General features: G+C 48.2%; 1 protein-coding gene across 3 annotated transcripts in view; it reads left to right on the top strand.

Annotated features, from left to right (window-relative positions):
• The window catches only part of Trpc4ap (transient receptor potential cation channel subfamily C member 4 associated protein), a 94,750-nt gene extending 82,763 nt beyond the window's left edge, over positions 1-11,987 (top strand). Inside the window, exons 11-20 of one of the 3 annotated variants that reach the window (XM_020177788.2) lie at positions 2,174-2,232; positions 4,282-4,383; positions 5,504-5,587; positions 6,615-6,705; positions 7,835-7,975; positions 8,536-8,644; positions 9,698-9,810; positions 10,545-10,751; positions 10,974-11,156; positions 11,735-11,987. In XM_020177788.2, the coding sequence (XP_020033377.1) occupies positions 2,174-2,232; positions 4,282-4,383; positions 5,504-5,587; positions 6,615-6,705; positions 7,835-7,975; positions 8,536-8,644; positions 9,698-9,810; positions 10,545-10,751; positions 10,974-11,111 (1,044 nt within the window). In that variant the 3' untranslated portion in view covers positions 11,112-11,156; positions 11,735-11,987. Of the gene's footprint in view, positions 1-2,173; positions 2,233-4,281; positions 4,384-5,503; positions 5,588-6,614; positions 6,706-7,834; positions 7,976-8,535; positions 8,645-9,697; positions 9,811-10,544; positions 10,752-10,973; positions 11,699-11,734 lie in introns of those variants that run through there. The other 2 variants (XM_020177790.2, XM_020177789.2) reach the window with 2 other exon arrangements.
• Positions 11,988-12,039: the final 52 nt, after the last annotated feature.

Below are 12,039 nucleotides of genomic sequence, written 5' to 3'. Positions count from 1 at the left end.
GTAAAAACTGAAAGTCATGTTTTATGATCCCATAACTGGCAGGATCTGTACCACATCTTCCACCTTGTAGAAATCTCTTTTAAGGGGTTCCCCACCTTGGGCCCTTTACACCTCTGACGTGGAGGTCTCACTTCCCTCTAGGCAGGGCCACCATTCCCATACCTAACATCAGATTTTCCCTCATGTGGTGTTTTGTCCTCTGATACTGGGTTTGCCTCTAGGCACCATGCATCACTAATGGTCCTAGCTTTTTTGAGACCAAGAGCTCTCCTCTACTTTGTGTGTCCCACAATGCCCTGGACAGAGCACTGACCTGGGAGTTGGGGGCCTTTTGCCACTCAGCTTGTTGGGAGAGCTTGAATAAGTCACTGAGTCTCTGAGCCTGTTTTCTTGTAAAGAAAAGGCAGATCATAAGTCTGTTGGCTCAGGTAGTGGCCTGCCCAGTGGCTTGGGAGGTAAAGTGCTCTGGGACCTCCAAATATGGTACAGCCACAGGGCCCCCTGACCTCTGCATTCTGGGGACTTAGTGTCCTGCCTCCCACTTTACCATTTCTCCCTTTGACCTTGGGGACAGACTCCCTTTTAGTCTGTCCATTTGAGTCTTTTGTTTGTTTGATTTTTGTTTTTGTTTTTTTTAACCCAAGATCTTTATCTAGTTATGCACATGCTCTACCACTTGAACCATGCATCCAGGCCTTTTTACTTTAGTTGTTTTTCAAATAGGATCTCACATTTATGCCTAGGCTGGCCTAGACAGCAGTTCTATTAATGTTAATCTCCTAGCTGAGATGACAGACATGTGCCATCATGCCCAGCTATTGGTTGAGATGGGGTCTCTCAAATTTTTGCCCAGGCTGGCCTCGAATCATGATCTTTCTGATCTCTACCTCCTGAGTAGCTAGGACTACAGATGTGAGCCACTGTGCCCAGCCATTTGAGTTTTTAATTGCTAGAGAATATATTTTGCATTTCTAGAATTCTGTCTGGCTCTTTTTCAAAAACTGCTTTTTTTTGTTGTTGTTATTGTACAGGGGATACATTGTGACATTTACAAAAGTTCTTAAAATATATCATAGATGAATTCATCTTCTTCATTATTCTCCTTTATCCCCTCTTCCCCCCATTTCTGGAATAGTTTCAACAGGTCTCATTTTTCCATTTTCATACATGAGTAAATAATATTTCACCATATTCACCCTCCTGCACCCTTTCATTATATCCTCCCCCATCCCACTGGTACCAACCCGAGACAAGACCTAAAAAACTACTTGGTTTTTCTGGTCATATTCACATTTGTCATGTGAATGTCTTGTATCCTCTGCTATATGTTATCTCTTTACTAGTTTGTTACTTATTCTCTTATAATCTCTTTCAGTTGCTCATGGGGTACCAAAGCTTTTATTTGGGTCTTCAAATAAAATACTACATACATACTTCAAATAAAACATTACATACTTCAAATAAAAGTATGTAATGTTTGTAGAAAGGCCATCTTTAGTGGGTCTTGCTTTCCCTGGGGATCTGTGTAACCTCAGCCCTGGAAGTGTTTCTACAGGGCAATTTGCTTTTGTCTGCCAGGTACTTTAAGGAGTACATCTGTCCCAGTGCCAGTTTTCATATTTAATGTTTTCGCCCTACTGCTCTAATAGGGTGAGCCTGGGTTTCCACTTCTAAGAGGCTCCCATCAGGTGCCCTTGGGCAGACAGGCTTCTTTGCTAGCTCTCTGATCCACAGCGTAGCTTTTTGCATAGACCCAAGGCTCTGTGTGGTCATAGCAGATCATTGGAATCCCAGCCCTGATGTGACAAGGCTTCCCTTCCTACTCCACACACCACCCTTAGCACCAGTATCTGGACTCAGGCTTTTCTGCATTTCTCATTTCTACAAGTTTCCCCTTCTAACTTAGGAATTAAACATCACATTTAAAAGAATTTTGGTGATTTTTAATCCAGTATGTGGGGATGTTTTCCAGGAAGTATGTGCATAAGTTTGACTTGTCATCAGTTGTATGTGGAGGTTTGACCACGTAGTTTTCCAACTAAAGAAAAGTTCTCATTATACATAAAGACAGAGGCTCAGAGAAGCAGAATGACATTCCCAGGTTCTCACCGGAGCCTTGGCTTCCTCTTATTTGGGAACACTGTGACTGCTGTGGTTTTAACATATATTTTAGGACATCACCTTAAAGATCCAGTTTTTGAGGCTTCTCCAGAGTTTCAGCGACCACCACGAGTAAGTACGTCTGTCCCTGCAGGGGGGTTGTTGGGGTGTCTTTCAAAGGTCTCTCTCCTTGTCCTGTCACTGACCTCTGCTCAGGAGGAGAACATGGGAGCTATTGAGAGCCCCCGTCTCCTTCATGTGATCAAATGTGACTGTACTTCTTTGGTCCTGAAGTAAGAGCTATCATTTGTCTAGTTTGCTTTCCTGCCAGGTGCTGAGCTTTCTCTCAGTCCTCACGACTGCCCTAAGGGTAAGATGGAAGTTGCTCCTCATTACCCTGGAACCAACACATCCCTCCACTAACTGGCCTCTGAACCTCAGACAGGCAGAGCCACCAACTGAACACATGGGGGGTTCTTCCCTCCATAACAAGATGTACTCTTCTCCCATTTTTCTTCAGATACATTCTGCCTTCTCATTTTTATTTTTCAATCTTTGATGGAGAATGTCCAAGAAAATGTACATTCAGGGAACAATAAGTTGCCCCTTGACCTTGGCATTATGGCAGGGACCTTGGGAACCTAGTACAACAGACTACAGGTCAGCTTCAGCAACTGTGTGTGTACAGGGAACCTTGCCCACTTTTGCATAGCTTCTGATTTTTTTCCCCCAAGGAAAGCCAGAAATTAAGAATTATATGAAAGATCCTGGGGTTATTTTGGTTTGGGTTTTTTTTGTTTTATTTATTTATTTTGGTGCTGGGGATCAAGTTCTGATTTTTAAATGTTGGTGTATATTTTTGGAACATTATATTAGCTAATACATGCCTGAGAACAAATGTGGCCAGGGGCCTCGGCTTTATAGCTTGTTTCCCATGTGTGACTGGTCCTCATGAGAGTGTCTCTGCTTAGGGCACCAGTAGGTTACAAAAATGCACTGGGTTTTTGTTTGCTTGTTTGCTTTTGTTTTGGGATTTGTTTTTTGAGGAATTAAGTCCCTAGCTTTCATCAAAAGTGCTTAAATTAGCACTTTTGTTGCCAGGTTTGGGGGGATACAATGATGAATGAAAACAGGCACAGACCCTGCTGTTACGAAAGATGTAGTCTCAGAAGGGAGCATAGTAGTTAGGAGAACAAGCATGATTCTGTGACAGTTAGCGGGGTCCTGACTGGCCAGTAGGTGCTTTAGTGACTTCCCTGTCGAAGTAATTTGTCAGCTGAGGCTTGAAATGTCAGTAGTAGCAAATAGGGTGAAGAAGCAGCATGAGAGGGTAAGTGTTCTATCCAGAAGCCTCACGTGTGCGGAAGTTCCTGCAGGAGGGAGCTTGACATGGTCAGGAAAACTGGGGTGGCCAGGAAGTATAAGTGAGGGGGTCTGGACTCAAGGCATATCAGAGGTAGTTAGTGGTCTAGCTACACAGTGCCTGTGGGTCATATTCAAAGTCATAGATATTATATACTTCAAATTAGTAAGAAGTAGGGGACTTATTTTAAACAGAATGTCAGGGTCACATTCCTGTTCTAAAGACCACTCTAGGAGTTGTGTAAGGACTTGATTCCTATGGGAAACTGTTTAAGAAGCTGGTGCTATGTACAGGACCTAAGTGATGGCAGGCCTGGATTGGAGGGGAAGGTGGGTATGTCATAGCTGACAAGGCCTCTGCTTATGTGACTATGTGGCTGCTGAGAATGCTGCAGCAGGACCAAGATTGAGGAGCAGGATGACAGGTGGAATTGGACATGCAGAGATGCAGGTCCTTTGAGACATCAAATAGAAATGGTCAGTGGGGGACTAGAGGTATGGCTCAAGTGATAGAGCACCTGCCTAGCAAGCATGAAGTCCTGAGTTCAAACCCCACCAAAAAAAAAAAAAAGAATGGTCAGTGGGCAACAGAAAGACCTGGAGATGCTAAGTGCCTTGTTAGTGAATGTGGCTGGCAGGCCCAGGGTGCCCTTCAGTGAATGCTGATGCCAGCAGTAAGAAGTCCTGGGGGAGGTGCTGATGGAGTCTCAGCTTCTCTGCCTGCAGGAAGCAGGCAGCAGACTGACTCCCTGCCCCAGTACAGTGCTGCTCAGCAGCCCCAGTTCCCAGCCTTTACCCCCTCAAACTCATTTGTTTCAGGAATAAGTATCTGCTACTCAACAACCAGGAACTGAATGAACTCAGTGCCATCTCTCTCAAGGCAAACATCCCTGAGGTGGAAGCTGTCCTCAATACTGACAGGTGAGCTTGGTGGGGCAGCTGTGGCCATAGGGCTCATAGGTAGACACACACAGGTATGCTTACTTACCCTTTCTTACATGGAGCTACAGTGTCCTGAGGGTTCCTGTGTGCCAGACACTGATGCCCCCTGCTTTTTCTCACTGAGTCTCACAGCAGCCCTGGGGTGCCATCATCACCCCCTCCCTACAGATGAGGGACAGAGGCCACCTGCCAAAAGTCTTCTGTGTTATGTCCCTTCTCCTTGTCACAGGAACAGAGCACCTTTGCTGATGTACTCCTTTCCTGCTGGTAGCAGTGTGCCAAGCAGGGCAAACAGAAGCAGGCCCCTTCACCCCCTGCCAAGAGTTAACTCCTGTTACCTGATTATGTTTGCCTCATCTTCTGGAGAAGAACAATGAGATGACAATTTCACAGGAATCAGAGTAGCGGGAACATTATGTAGCAACCAGAGCTATAATTTCCCAACCTTTTTTTGAAGGCAGGAGAATGCCTCAATTTCAGATGAAATTGGGTATAAATCCTGTCTTGATGACTTTTGGGGATGAAAGTAGAGAATGTATTTGATGAGCGTTCAGGGCCCAGACCCCTGCTAGCTTTACCATCTGCTTTTCTCTATGATGGGGCCTGAGTCATTTCCTCACTTACAGCCTTTGATTCATACACTGAGAAAGTGAGGCCTAGAGGTGAGGGTACTTGCCCACTGCCCAGCTGGAACTGAACCTGGAGCAGGAAGGAAGGAAGAACCTTGGCACCTTACACAACTGGCACAGACTTTGCCCCATCTGTTAAACTCTGTCATGGCCTATCTCAAACCCACTTGTATCACTGGCCCTTCCTTCAACATTTGTGAGCTTCGCCTGGTTCTAGATGTGTCTCTGCCTTTTGCCAGCAGGTCTGGGGAGGGAAAGCTGGCCTGAGGTCCAGTGGGAATACACTCAGCTGTTCAGTTGATGACTCTGGAAGCCTCTGGGGCTCTGAACCAAGGTGGAGCATGAGGGCACCAATACAGACTTAGAAATGTCTGCATGTTTTTTTTTACCTACCTAAGCCAGCAGAGTGACCAGCCCAGAGGCCGCTGTCAACCTCTTAGATCTGCCACTCATGCTCATCTTTATTTCAGGAGTTTGGTGTGTGATGGGAAGAGGGGCTTATTAACTCGACTGCTGCAAGTCATGAAGAAGGAACCAGCAGAGTCATCTTTCAGGTGAGTCTGAGGACTGGCACCTGCCACTTCTGAGGGACCCAGGAGCAAGGTGTTTTCCTAAGTGGTTAGGAATACCTCCTTTAGTTCCCAATGTCTACCTCTGAAGGGCATTCACTGTTGGAGGAGTGACTGGCTTTGTGTAACTCAGCAGGTAAGTGTCTCTGTGTTCCTGCCACATGCCTGCAGGGTATGTCAGGAGGAAACCAAATAGTCACCAAACATCTAGTCTGGACTGGCACTAGAGTGGTGGGAGAGAGATGGGATATAGGCTCTGCCCATGTGGCATTCCCTGGGGTTGTAAGAAACAAGTATGAAAAGAAAGAAACCTGCTTTATTGCAGCACAGAAAGGAATGGAGCCAGACGCTGGCCCAGGAACTCCTTTTCCCTGCCAAGGCTGGCAGGGGTGGGCAGATGGGGAGGCCTGCTCAGAGTTTCAGACTTCTCAGAAACAAGTCATGAAGGCTGTGGGCAGGAGGAGTTCCAGCAGGGCTGGGTGTGAAGCTTTCAGTAGGCCCTGTCCCAGGTGGGTCCCTGTCACTTCAGCCTGCCTTCAGTGGCCCTCTGGGCCACTCAGTCAGTATTAGCCACCTCTCTTCTAGGTCATCCCAGTGCATGTGAGCTTGGTGGCCCATCCATACATGCCCTTCTGCTTCTCACACATATTCTTGACCCCCCACGTCCATGACCTTCCAGTCTTCTGAAAATGTAAAGCCTAGAGTGTTTTATATAGAATTTTCTAGAGCCCACTCTTTGATCTCATATACTACTTTCTCTGTGATACAAACCCCTCCAGACATACACAGAAGACTGTTCCCTACTGAGCTGTCAACTCCATGAAAATCAGGGTTCTCTTGCTCACTGCTGCATCCCCAAGTCCTAGGATGGGGCCTGAAGCTTGGTAGATGTTTAGTAAATGTCCAATGAATGAATAGGGAGCAAACATCTCCCAACCGCTGGGGAATTAAACCTGGGCCAGGAGAAGGCAGACTTAGCTGCCTGGGCCAGGAGTCAACATTTGGGTCACAGGTTTTGGCAAGCCCGGGCTGTGGAGAGTTTCCTTCGAGGGACCACCTCCTATGCAGACCAGATGTTCCTGCTGAAGCGAGGCCTTCTGGAGGTATGGCCTGGTGGAGCCAGGGTGTCGGGTGGTCATTCTCCCCCAGCCCCGTGCATTGCTTTCTTGTCCTGAGCCCTAAACGGTTCATCAGGAACAGACCAAGTCTTCTTGTTTTAAAATGACAGTACAGGTTGTCTTAGTGTTTGCCCTGGGTTTCCAACTGTGGGCTCCTCATGGGTGCTTAAGGGGTGATTGTGGAACTTGGGGCTGCCTGCGTAAGAGGTTAAGAATCCAGAATTAATCAGCAAAGCCTTTTGACCCTGAGGATATTTTGGTATCAGCTAAAAGTTAATTTTCCTTTATTAATTAATGGCCAGCAGAAAAAAACAAAATTTACAAAAGGGAGCAAAATGACCAGTTATAATTGGTTTTTAAAAAAAATTGATAGGACAAGAAACTGACCCATGAATTGTTATAAAAATCCATATGGAAAAGAATGGATCCAAATCAATATAACTTCAGGAAAATGAGCTGAGCATGGTGGCATATGCCTGTTATCCCAGCACTTGGGAAACTGAGCCAGGAGTATCAAGAGTTTGATGCCAGTCTGGACTACACAGTAAGTTCCAGACCAGTCTGACCTGGAATTGAATAAATAAAGAAAATGGAAAATGTTGGAAACAGTTTAAATTGGCTTTGTGTTCTTGATAAAAATTCATTGATTTTGATACCAATTTTAAACAGTTACACTCATAAACCTAAACAAAACCCATGGGGTCAAAATGTGTCATGTGTACTTAAACTCTGTCCTTCCCTTATGGAGTGGCCCTTCTTCTTGGGTAGCCAGTGTGAGATCTTGAGACAGCTATCCCACCCAGGAGCTGGAGAGTTCTGGCCATGTTGGTGACCACAGAGCAGGTTACAGGCTTCAGCTGTGAGCCCTGGGCAGGTGAGAGAGGGAAAATGCTACATACCCAGCCCATTGACCTCCTGCTGAGGTCTGTCACCTGGCTCTGTCCTTGGAGCCACCAGCATCCTCAGAGAAAAACCTAGACAAGGCTACAGGTTCCATCCATTTGGATACTTCCTTGAAGCAAATGTGTGGTCTGAGCTCCATACCAGCCCCGGGTGGGAGACAGATGGAGGGCAGCCATTTCCACACCTTCACCCTCTCCCCTCTTCATCCCAGCACATCCTATACTGCATTGTGGACAGCGAGTGCAAATCAAGGGATGTGCTTCAGAGCTACTTCGACCTCCTAGGGGAGCTGATGAAGTTTAACGTTGATGCATTCAAGAGATTCAATAAATACATCAACACTGATGCAAAGGTAAGGTGAGCCTAAGGCCCCATGGCATTTGCCACAGCCTCACAAGTTGTCTAGGGCCCCAGCCTGCCAGTCTTTAGGTGTGGGTTTGCGGTTGGAGAGTTCTGGGATCCAGTGGGCAAACATTCATTACATCTACTCTGTGCTGAGCTCTGTGGCAGCCCCTGGGGATACAGGTATGAAAATCTTGGTGGCATGTTGGGGAGTGAGGGTAGGAATAGGTGAGTTGTGAAACTCCTGGGGTGCAGTGTGATGGGTACTGTCGTGGGGAACCCAGAACGGAGTACTGCGCCTGGCTTGTAAAGTTCCCAGGAGGGTATGTGTCAAAAACACACTGAGATTAGTTGAAGTGAAGTTTAGAAGAGCCTGGCACCCTTGGTGCAAAACCACTGAACAGTATAACAAGATCTTAGTGCGTGGCAGGGAAAGCAGGTCACTCTCCATTTGTCTTTCTGGGAAGCAGCCGGGTTGGGTAGAGGATCTCTGATACCCCTGGTGGTGACTGACCACCTTGGACCCAGGCTAGCAGCCCCTGCCTCTGATGAGCCCCAACTCTGCTACAGTTCCAGGTGTTCCTCAAGCAGATTAACAGCTCTCTGGTGGACTCCAACATGCTGGTGCGCTGTGTCACTCTGTCATTGGACCGATTTGAAAACCAAGTGGACATGAAAGGTGAGAAAAGGACAGGAATGCCAAGGGAAGTGGGCACAGTGTGACTGTACTGATGTCAGCCATTTCCTGGAGATGGAAATGGCTGGAGTAGCAGCCCAGAGGCCTATGTGTCTGGTGTCAGGTGGGTGGTCTTGGCTGATTTGCTTAACTGTGTTGACTTTTCACTATTGTTCATGCTTCGTTTAATGAGTATCTACAACATTTGGTAAAGGAAAAAAGCCATTATCACTAAGAAAATGCAAAAAGCCACCTTCGTCTTCTGCACTGGGATTGCCTGGAATGAATTGTCTGTCTTCCTAGGTACTTGGGGGGTGTATGTGTACTTGAGGTGGAGTTGTATGACCTTGCCTAGAATTGTGTGTACACTTCCATGTACATGTGTGTGCACATGTGCTTTTTTTCTCTAAAGAGGGTCTGTGACATCCAGCAGATTCTCATGTTTGTGAACTCCAAAAAAGTCAATTATCCCTTTTCATAGTCATTGTCATTAACAGCAAGAAGCATCCTTTTCATTTAGTAATTTAACCATTTGCCTCCTATTTCTGCCATAAAGGTCTGTTTCAGGAACTGGCCACATGTACTTTGGTATAGTTAGCAGTTGCCCTACTTACTCCCTGAAAATGTGGAAGCTATTTCTTCAGTCCTCCTGTGCACTGTGACCCCATCAGTGGGCACTGATAGACAAAAGAGCTGTGTGGGAAATCAGTTGTGTTAGGAGCTCTAGAAAGTGCCTTGAACTACTTTCACTGTGTTTCTTAATGAGCACTGGGTCTGTCTTCCTTACAGGAGTACTGTGTGTGTAATACAGAGGAGCCGGGGTCTGGTGCCAGGAGGGCTGCTCCCTGAGCATAGAGGCTCTGAGAACACAGGCTTGGCTTAGCCTGGTGACAGAACAGTTGAAGATTATTCCTGCTGCAGCAGCTTTTATCATAGTTGTTTTGACAATGACAGGCCCCAGCTGCAGAGTCAAAGCCCAAGGGGGACCCTACCATAGTCAAAGGGGCCCAATCACACTGAGTTTGATCTCACTGCTACACCCCTCTCCCTCCACAGTGGCTGAGGTCCTATCGGAGTGCCGCCTGCTTGCCTATATATCCCAGGTTCCCACACAGATGTCCTTCCTCTTCCGCCTCATCAACATCATCCACGTGCAGACACTGACCCAGGTGAGATGGCCCAGCTGATGGGAAATAGAAGACAGTGGGCTGAAAAACCCATCTCCCTTGTCCTGAAGCCCAGCATGTCTGTGTCTGTGTCCCCATACCCCTCCTCCCCCAATTCTAAAAGTACATCTTTTCCAAAGGCTTTGCCCAGTGGCCCCAGTTTACAGTTGAGGCCTAAGGTGAGGTAGCAAGTCTTTTAAGATCACAAACTTAAGTTGGGGCATAGTGGAGATTGGCACTACATTATTCTGACTCCCGGTCTAGTGCTCTTCCCCCATGTTCTACATCCTCATCCTCCAGCTGGGCTGGGCTATGGAATTGGACCTGAGAGTTTCCCCAACTTCTTCACAGAATAACTGGCAGCCTTCCCTTCTTCCAGTTTCACACCCTTTTCCAAAAGGGGAATCCTAAGTACCTCTCAGAGGTGGGTCTCTCATTTTGTTATCTAGCAAAACGTGTCAGGAAGCTAGGCCCTGGACAGGAGATGCTTGGTGAACAAGACAGAGACTTTGCTCCTGAGGCTCAATCTAGTGAAACATGAAAGTTCTAATGGGAGATAACTGCACCTAACATGTGCACCCAGCCTTTGGTTGTATGAAATAGGGGATATTTGTGTATGGGGCAGCTCAGTGAATAGGTGACCCATGGATTATCCCAGGACCTTGCCAGGCCCCAGCCTGCCCAGTGGCCATGGGCCTGCTGGCATGTACCCAGCCAGGCTGCCTATGGCTTTGCAGGAGAATGTCAGCTGTCTCAACACTAGCTTGGTGATCCTGATGCTGGCCCGGCGGAAAGAGAGGCTGCCTTTATACCTGCGGCTCTTGCAGCGGATGGAACACAGCAAGAAGTATCCTGGTTTCCTGCTCAACAACTTCCACAACCTGCTGCGCTTTTGGCAGCAGCATTACCTGCACAAGGACAAGGACAGCACCTGCCTGGAGAATGTGAGTCCCCCACCCCAAATGGGTGGTGGGTAGTCAGTATGCATGCAATTCTAAGACCCTTCATTCTAGGGGCATCCAGGGTATATGGACCTTACCTGAGCAGTGGGAAGGCTTCTCTTTGTCCCCTTACCAAGGCCCTCCCCATCCTGTGGAGTGCCAGTCAGGCTTGACCTGGGTCCTCCAGGCACCACCACTCCCCCCAGCTCCTCTCTTTTTACCCAGAGCTCCTGTATCAGCTTCTCATACTGGAAGGAGACAGTGTCCATCCTGTTAAACCCAGACCGTCAGTCACCTTCTGCCCTGGTCAGCTATATCGAGGAGCCCTACATGGACATAGACAGGGACTTCACTGAGGAGTGATCTTGGGCCAGGCCACGGGAGGCTGCCGGGCCAGGGCCATTGCGGGTGAGCGTGGGTACATGTGCCACACGCCCTGCCCGTTTCCATCCCTCCCTGCCTCCCTTCTGATCTCTACCTGCCCCAGGTCTTCAGGTACAGACTCAGTGGGAGAAACATCCTGGAGGCTCTCATCCCGAGTCTGAGGGCCCAGGACATTGGGGGGTTTCGTTCCCTCATCATCCCGAGTCTGAGGGCCCAGGACATTGGGGGGTTTCGTTCCCTCATCATCCCCTGATGTGAACGGGGCAGTGTGCCACCCTTCCCTCAGAATTTTGGGGCTCTGGACCGTTCAACGGAAAGAGACTTAGGAAAATAGCTCTGTCTGAGCTCCTGCCCGGTCTTTTGGCTGTCCGTCCTGGGGGGGGAGGAAGAAGTGGCCCCTATCTGTGAGCTGAGCCTCCCTAGTCTCTGGGCCCAGGCACAGGCTCCTGAGCCCCGGGCAGGGGTGCAGAATGCTGCCTTCCCTCAGGCCTGCCCATCTCTCCTCCCTCCTCCTCCTCCCTCCTCCCCTTCTCCCTCCTCCTCCCTCCTCCTCCTCCCTCCTCCCTCCTCCCCTCCTCCCCTCCTCCCTCCTCCCCCTTTAGCTCCTCTGGTTCTGTTCGCTCATTGGCCACTGCGTTCATCCCTGGGGGTTCCCCCAGAAGTGAGGGGCCTTCTCTCTTCATCCCTTGGGGCACTGAGTGGCCATGCCTGCTCTGCCTCCAGGGCAGCATCTCCTGCCTGAGCCCAGACACAGGAGCCTGGCTGGGAGCTCATCTTTGGCCCCTCCTGTGTTGCCAATTTATTAACAGCAAATAAACCAATTAAATGGAGACTATTAAAGAACTTTATTTTAAATGACTGATGTGGACCTGACTTTGTCCGTGGGACTGTGTGTTCCCCTCTCCCT

The sequence above is a fragment of the Castor canadensis genome, chromosome 5 (assembly GCF_047511655.1).
Source record: "Castor canadensis chromosome 5, mCasCan1.hap1v2, whole genome shotgun sequence".
Taxonomy (NCBI): domain Eukaryota; kingdom Metazoa; phylum Chordata; class Mammalia; order Rodentia; family Castoridae; genus Castor; species Castor canadensis.
Note: the sequence above shows the minus strand (reverse complement) of the source record. Positions and strands in the feature narration are given on the sequence as shown.